General features: G+C 40.2%; 1 protein-coding gene across 1 annotated transcript in view; it reads right to left on the reverse strand.

The window, feature by feature from the left end:
* Nucleotides 1-7491, reverse strand: part of RP1 (RP1 axonemal microtubule associated) — a 141927-nt gene extending 134436 nt beyond the window's left edge. The window contains 3 exon segments of the mRNA XM_059671758.1: nucleotides 1635-1806; nucleotides 2923-3546; nucleotides 7401-7491. Coding sequence (XP_059527741.1) covers nucleotides 1635-1806; nucleotides 2923-3534 — 784 coding nt within the window. The 5' untranslated portion in view covers nucleotides 3535-3546; nucleotides 7401-7491.
* Between the last annotated feature and the right edge of the window lie 832 nt (nucleotides 7492-8323).

The raw sequence follows: 8323 nt of genomic DNA on the forward strand, positions 1-8323 counted from the left end.
TCACTTTGTATAATCAGTGAATCTGATTTAAAATAGGGCACAAAAGAGAGCTAGAGATAAGGCCCAGATATCTCATTATCTTTATAATGTGTATTTCTAGAGATAACCTTAGCATTCATACTTCTTATACTAAATCAAATCTTATTAGTGATTTGTATGGATTTTTACATGCTTGCCATCAATTAAATACCCTTAACTTTTCAAAATATAAACCTAGAAATATTTTCTCTTATCCCTCTGTACTTTTACCAAAATTTTAAGTGAAAATGTCTTACTCATAATTTTTTAAAGTAAAACTTAAGGAAGCCCTCAGATTCCCTGAAACCATCAAAAATCATACTCAACAACCTATATCAAACACAAAATAATAAAATCAGTTTAGCAAAATGACCAAGGTAAATAGTAGTACTGTATACATAATGAATACTCAGCAGCTAATGTGTACAAAACAGAAACATTAATAATTATCTATTGAGATTATATATAAAACTAGAGGCCCGGTGCATGAATTTGTGCACAGGTGCGGCCTGTCAACATAGCTGGTGATCAGGGCTGATGCAGGGGAGGAGCCAGCTGGCTGGGTGGAGGGACCGTGGGAGGTTGGCTGGCCAGGGGGAGGGACCGCAGCCGGCTGCGGGGAGAGACCACGAGAGATTGGCCAGCCAGCCATGGGAGGTTGGCTGTGGGAACATACTGACCACCAGGGGGCAGCTCCTGTGTTGAGTGTCTGCCCCCTGGTGATCAGTGCACGTCATAACAACTGGTCAACCAGTGGTTCGGTCTTTCAGTCACTTAGGCTTTTATACACATAGATAAGATAACTAAATAACAACAATAAGTAACAGATGAATTTCATCCACTTTAGTAGTAAGTAGAGGATTAATACTACTTATCCATCTCCAATTAAAATTTAAGTATAAATGGCAACCAATACTCTAGCAGAGAGCTAAAATACTTAGCACAATGAATAATGAAATTAGCCATGCCTGCATAGGGAATTTACAGCCTATCCCACACTCCTTAGCATCAAGAGGCCCTCCTCCTCCCCTATCCACATTATGCAGTATTTCCTAAGAAATTATCACCCTAGATTATTGTTAGCAAGCATGAAGTGGCTACATAAACCTTTGCTTTAAATAAATAAAATGTGAATCTAAGGGCCTGTGTTTTTTCCTTCAATAAGTAAAGAATGCATATAGTTAGAGATTTTTAAAAATATAGTCACTCAACTAACCTACTGAGCTCTGCATGATATAATTAAGAGAAACTTGCAACCACCAGAGATGTCACCTACATATTCCAGAGACTTCCTCGCCAAATAAAGAACTGCTGGCATTTTGATTTTTTTTAATCTACGTATTATATGAAAGAAACCCATACCTCATCAATTCAATTTAAACAGAAATATCACAGATTGATTTGGAAAAAATCTTTTAAAAATGAGATAGCTTTTTATGACACTCTGCAACTATAAATATAATCAGTTTCAGTTTAGAATGTTTTTTATACCATTTTCTCTTCTGTGATGAAGAAAATTGGCCATTTAAGCAAGGATTTTTTGTTGTTGTTGCTGCTGTTGTTGAGCTAAAAAATCTCAGTGCTAAACAGAAATGCTGTATATTTAAGTGACTTACTCTTTTTGCTTTCTGACCTAGTATTTCCCTTGGGGTACACACGATGAGAGATCCCTGGTAATCTAGCAGGCAGCAAGTACTTCTGGATGTCATAATTTCCTGGTTTAAATGGCTCCCTCCCTGCTGCCACCACAACTCCCGGGCTCGCAATCACGGCCTGGAGACTGGGAACCTAGGAGAAACCAAAGAGGTATGGTCCTTACGTAAGTAACTTGCAGTTTTGTTCTTTCCATAGGATAACTGTACAATGGACTGAATCAATTCAACAACCTCTGGGCTTGAAAGAGATAATCACCAAGTATTTGTTAGGCACCAATGATGTATGCAAAATAACGAAATACCAAAGTGTGGGTGGTGGCGGTTAAACCAACACCCTTCCTGAGCTGGAAAAAGACAGACCTGTCTTCCGTCAAGCTAAATAAATCTTTAAAAGGTATGCAATACTGCCCCTGCCTCCCCCACCAAAGTACCCACCTGTAGCCAAATGTCTACCCTGCCTCTTGTGGACACAGGGGCAGCTGCAGGGGAAACTCTCCCCTGGCCCCCTCAGCAGGGATCCCAGGAAAAGTCTTCTCTCCCTAACAGAATACATCTCTGGAGGACTCCTTTTTAAGAAATATTGTCAGCCCTAACCGGTTTGGCCCGGTGGATAGAGCTTCGGCCTGCGGACTGAAGGGTCCCCGGTTCGATTCTGGTCAAGGGCATGTACCTTGGTTGCGGGCACATCCCTAGTAGGGGGTGTGCAGGAGGCAGCTGATGGATGTTTCTCTCTCATCGATGTTTCTAACTCTTTATCCCTCTCCCTTCCTCTCTGTAAAAAATCAATAAAATATATATTTTTTTAAAAAAAATAAATATTGTCAGCCTGGCCAACGTGCCTCAGTGGTTGAGCATTGACCTATGAACCAGGAGGTCACGGCTCAATTCCCAGTCAGAGCATAGAACCTGGGTTGCAGGTTCTATCCCTGGTGTGAGGTGTGCAGGAGGCAGCCAATCAATGATTCTCTCTCACCACTGATGTTTCTCTCTCTCTCCCTCTCCCTTCCTCTCTGAAATCAATTTAAAAAAGAAAGAAAGTAAATATACTGTCGGATGAGAATCTATGCCAACACATTACATAACTCAGCGCTCAGGGAAGGCAGGCAAGGGGAGGGAGCACGGGAGAAAAACCACCCTCCCGGGGAGGAAAAGCAACCGGCCACGAGGGTGGAGCTCACACGCACACGCGGGCACCTAAGCCTTCTTTCCCGCGGGATGAGCTAAGCATGAGGAGCTGCCAGACCCTTACCTTCCTCCCATCCGTGGAGTACAGCCTGGTCACGCGGCACCGCATGACCTCCGCCAGGTGCTGCAGAAAGGCCTCGAAGCTCTGGGTGACCCTCCTGCTCAGAAGGACCACGCGCCCAGCGCTCGGGTCCCCGTTCCGGAACACCAGCAGCCGGCGCGGGGCGCGCAGCATGCCGGGAGCGGCGGCGGCGGGGAGGCGGTGCGCATGCGCGCTGAGCGCCAGGCTGCTGTGCCAGGGCCGCGGGCGCCGGCGGGCCTTGTCCAGGTCCACGGGCTGCACCCTCCTGCTGTGCGAGCACAGGTACGACTGGCCGTCCTCCAGCTGCTCCAGGCAGGTGATGCCGTGCCTTCCCCCAGGGGTGCTGACGTTCCTCACCCCAAAAGGCAGAGGCACCTTTCTGGACAAGCTATCCAGCAAAGCATCGAACGTCTTAAAGGACCGAGGGTTGACCACCACGCTGACCCCACCAAACTGCGGGTCTCCGCTCTTGTAGAAGCTGATCCTTTTGGCCACCACGGGGTGAGTGACGCTCAGGTGGCGAAGAGAAGGAACCTGACCTTCAGAAGAAGTCGGATGAATCATGGAAAAACTAGAGGAAGGCGTTTCACTCATTTTGGCCAAGACCTAGATAGGGAAGAAAATTATTCATCTCCAGAATAACAGCACCATAAAGAATATATGATAATGATCATGATAATGCAAACTAAGTACAGTTGTAGATATCCAGGCTTTTCCCAGGATTTCGTTCATTCATTTATTCATTCATTACACCTGCCTGTTTTGAAAGATAATTTTAAGGGCCTAATAGTAAAAGGACACAAATGAAACAGTTAAATAATGATATTTCTCATTTAAAGATAAAAACAACCTAAAGACACTAAGAAGTGACTAGGTAAATAAATTATGATATATGCACTCATGCAATGGAAAGCTAGGCAACCATTACACATGACCTTGTAGATCTGTATTTATTGGCATAGAAAAACGATCATGACCCATTGCTAAGTGAAAACGCAGTTTGTAAAATACATATGCTATGACATTGCTAGTGTATTCAACAGCCCTCCCTATACATGGATTTCACATCTGTAGATAAAACCAACTGAAGATGGAGATATTCAGGGGGAAAAAAGTTACGTTTTTGCTTATGTGTACTATGTAGTTAGGCCTACAATGGTTGCATCTCAACTGAATATGTACCTTGTCATTATTTCCTAAACAATACAGTATAATAACTATTTATATAGCATTTACATTGTGTCAGGTATAATCATCTCGAGGTAATTTAAAGTATAAGGGAGAATACACATAGGTTATATGCAAATACTATAACGTTTTATATATGGGATTTGAACATCCATGGATTTTCTTATCTGCGGTATTCCTGGAACCAATCCCCTCATGGATACTGACGTTCAACTTGTACATCAAAGGTGGGCAAATGTGGGTTAATAATAATATAATAATTAATAAATGAATAATAATACAAGAGCAGACTTTGTTTTGTGTACTCACACCTATAAACCTACTTTTGCCCACCCCTGTATTTATTATACTAGTAGAAAAAGTCTAAAAGTATGCACAGCCCACTATTTATGACAGTTATCTATGGATGGCAGTGCTCAGGATAATATTGATGGGGTTTTTTATACATTGCTAAATTTTATGAATCTTTAAAATTAACAGGTATTCTTGAACAATTAAAAAAACAAAGAGACACAAATTAGAAACCATCCAGTGAGAAAATTAGTTCTGCATGCCCTCATAGTTAAGGAAAAGAGGGGAAATAAGAAAGATTTATAAAGTTTAATTTGTCTGTTGGAGGGAACTAAATGAGTTCATCTGGAGGAAAATGTTTTCTGACATTAAATTCTAAAATCACATAAATCTAGTATCACATAAATCCTTAAATAATAGCCACATTAAGACTGTGTAAAATGTTTCTATTACAGATTGTAGAATGCAGGAAAATTATCTAATACATCACTAATCCTACTTGGAGAAACTGCAGTAAATAACTCTGTTTTGAATGACAGCTAAAAGTGGTGCAATCAGTACTGCTCCCACTACTGGTTCTCAAATGAAAACTTCCAGAAGGAATTTCTAAGCCATTGTCAGCCAATCTCTGAGAATCTGATTGACAAGTAAGCTTCTTGTGGAAGGGTTTATCTGTTTGGGGGCTTGTTTTCCATTTGTAGCATATATGGGTATTTTCTATTGTTTTAAATCAATATAATCATTAGTGTCTTTTGACGTGGTAAAAAAAAAAAAAACTCTACAGCCTTGAAGACAAATTAAACACACTAAATAAATGTGATCAGTATTATAGAGGTGACAACAGCATGTTTGTAATTATAAATGAGCTATAATAAATCTGGCCCAAATCACCTACCTAAATGTTTGCAAGTTGTCATCTAAGATTATCCAGTATCATTTGTAAATCTTACTTATATGTAATTTAGGAAAATGAACGTAAAGATCAACCTATAAATTAGGTGTCTCCCCTTCTGCCTCCCCACAGGGTTTAAAGTAATTATGGTACTTAGGACAGTAAAGGCAGCTGCAGCAGGCATGCGGATCAGGATTGGGGAATCCAGCTTTGCCGTGGAGTCAGCAAAACTGCAGCCTCTTCTCATCCTCTGCTCATAAACTGTGGTCTGACCTTGAGCGCGCTGCTTAATCTCCGTGCCCTCACCAACCATAAGAGGGAGGAATTCCTTCAATACTTAACTAAAAGACTCCAGAACTCCTTGTCTCGAAATACTTTTTAGGTTGGTTTACTTACACATTTTTCATGAATAGTGTTTGAAATACATTTTTCTCCTAATTTTGGAAAATTATATTTATGCGTAAGTATAGTGAGGCTTTTCATTTCAATAGCTTTCTGACGGATCTCACTATTTGGAGAGCTGTTGACCTGGTGATCATGATGGGAACACAGTTATGAGAGCTGATAGGCTAAGGGTTTTGGTTTGTTGGTGTGTTTGTGTGTGGAGGGCTGACTGAAAAAGAGAAAGGAGATTTTGTGCTGGGACCAGGAATGAGAACATGGAAGATAAGGATAATTGGAAAGGAGGGTGGCCCCCATCGTTCCTATCCCACCGCTGCCCAGCCCTGAGCACTGGTTTTGAGTCTGATGCATGAAGGGAGAGCTGTCCCAATATGTCAAGGTTGCAGGTTCAATCCTGGGTCAGGGCACATATAAGAAACAACCAATTAATGCATAAATAAGTGGAAAACAAATCTCTCTCTCTTTCTCTTTCTCTCTCTCTCTCTCTCTCTCTCTCTCTCTCTCCATCCCTTTCTCTCTCCGCCTCTAAAACCAGTAATAAAAATGAATCAGAATTTGGATGAATTTTTTAAATGTTTCTTTACATATGTCTTAAATAATAAGGTTTATTAGATCCCTCAGATATTGGGATGTGGCAATAATATACTTAGGGGATATCTAGGGAATAAAAACACTCCATAGCCTAAAGCAGTCTAATTCTCACAGCAGGTTAGGCCGAAGGAGAAGCGGAAATAGGTAACAAGAGAAACCGTAGAATTTTAGGCCCATCACTTTCCTCACCCCTGACTTCCCTAGAAGTAACAAACTGTCCTGCCTCCAGCCCAAATTATATTGAAATCTGCTTCTAATGATTTGGCAGCTTGCACCAATAGCTTCTCCTCTTCCATTCATTCTCTTCAGTGCCTAAAGTCAGACCATGAACTATCATGAATAATTGTACATGTATTGCTTCTTAAGATTGAGCGGGTTTTTTTAACCACCCTTTGGTTCCCTGGGTTCATGATTGGTCTCAATTATCTGTGCTGCTCTGAGATAAACGCAGTGGTTGCCTCTACCAAGAGAGTTGTACCTTCTCTACGCTACTCATTTGACAAAACAAATGGCAGACTTACAATAGCCATGCATCATTTCACTAATTGTAACTTAAATGTAATTTTCTACCATGAAGTAGGAATTTAGAAAGAATAACAGGAAACAAAATAAGAAAAATGGTATATTCATAGTATTAGTGCTATGGCATTTCAGAGATTTAATGTTGCAAGAAAAATTGGTTCATTTCACAGATTATCATAACCATGCAGTGGAACTGAGGGGTGGGAGTTCAGAAAGGAAACACAAGAGTCCCCTATGGTAGTCGAAGCATTGTTGAATTATAAGCAGCTTTCTTTATAATGTGTTGCACAGATTTCTCTAATCAGTAAATAGTGATTTTATAATCAGTAAAAAGAAAATGTTACTCATATTTTATTACACTAGAATTTCTTCATTTCCTGAGAGTGAGGTTCCCTTCTACTTCAATATCAGCATATTGTGAAGGTTTGTGGCATATTTAGGTATTAGGAATATTTCTTCCTTTTCTAATGGTTAAAGATAGAACACAGATATGCAATCTAGATATAAAATAAAGTTTAACTAGCTAAGCATAGCTTATTTTCAAAATAAAGATTCCAAGTAATTTTGTACTTACCAGAACTTGAAACTTCCTTTTAAAAAAAAAAAAAAGATGTTTTAAGTTGTTTGTATAATTCACATGAAGGTTACTGGATATGTAACCTGCTTATTTCTTGCAAAGAAATGAATGTCTTTGGGTTTATTGTTAGTGCATCCACTCAGGGCTTTAGTACAGCCAATTAATTTAATTCAAGGTGATGCTAATCACCAGACAGGATTCACCTTAAAGGGGACCACAGCCAGAAACAAATCAGTTTCTAGCATGCTCCACAGTTCTGAAATCTGCCTAAATAGAGCCTCCCTTGTATTATCTTGCTTACCTAGTGTCATTCTCAGGAGAAAACACTTTGCCAATTTATAAACATTTCTCTCCCAGACAACCTTAAGTCCTCACTTATTTATGTTGAAGAGAAAAAATTGTTATGCTGCCAAAAATGAAATAGTTTGACAGTTTATCATTCCATGAAAAGTAATTCTGAGTAACATTTGCTCATGGTAGTCATTAAATAAGCAAAGGACCTAAGCCTTTTTGTTTTTAATGTAAGCACTCCTTATTACCTCATCAGTGTAGTTCTAATGAAAATGGCTGGAAGTGTGAACAAAGTCACTGCTCAGCATAACACAGGACAAATGAGAGAAGCAGAGCATGAGGACATGAAGGAATTTTACACTTCTCCATACACAGCACTCTTCCATTGCTTTGCTTAATCATGATGGGAATTTGAACATGTTCTAGGACTTTCCATGAAGTCCCCAGATGATATCTGCTGCTCCTGATGGCTACCTGTAGCCTAATTGGATTTTCAGATACCTCACCTCATCGGATTTCTTACCAGGCTTCCTGCCTTCTTTCTGAACCACAAAAACAAGGTAAGAGGCCCTTCAGGAAGGAAGGATCATGTTCAAGTATGTTCCTAAATGTTGTCTCCAAACAGATCA

Source organism: Myotis daubentonii, chromosome 17 (assembly GCF_963259705.1).
Source record: "Myotis daubentonii chromosome 17, mMyoDau2.1, whole genome shotgun sequence".
Lineage (NCBI taxonomy): Eukaryota > Metazoa > Chordata > Mammalia > Chiroptera > Vespertilionidae > Myotis > Myotis daubentonii.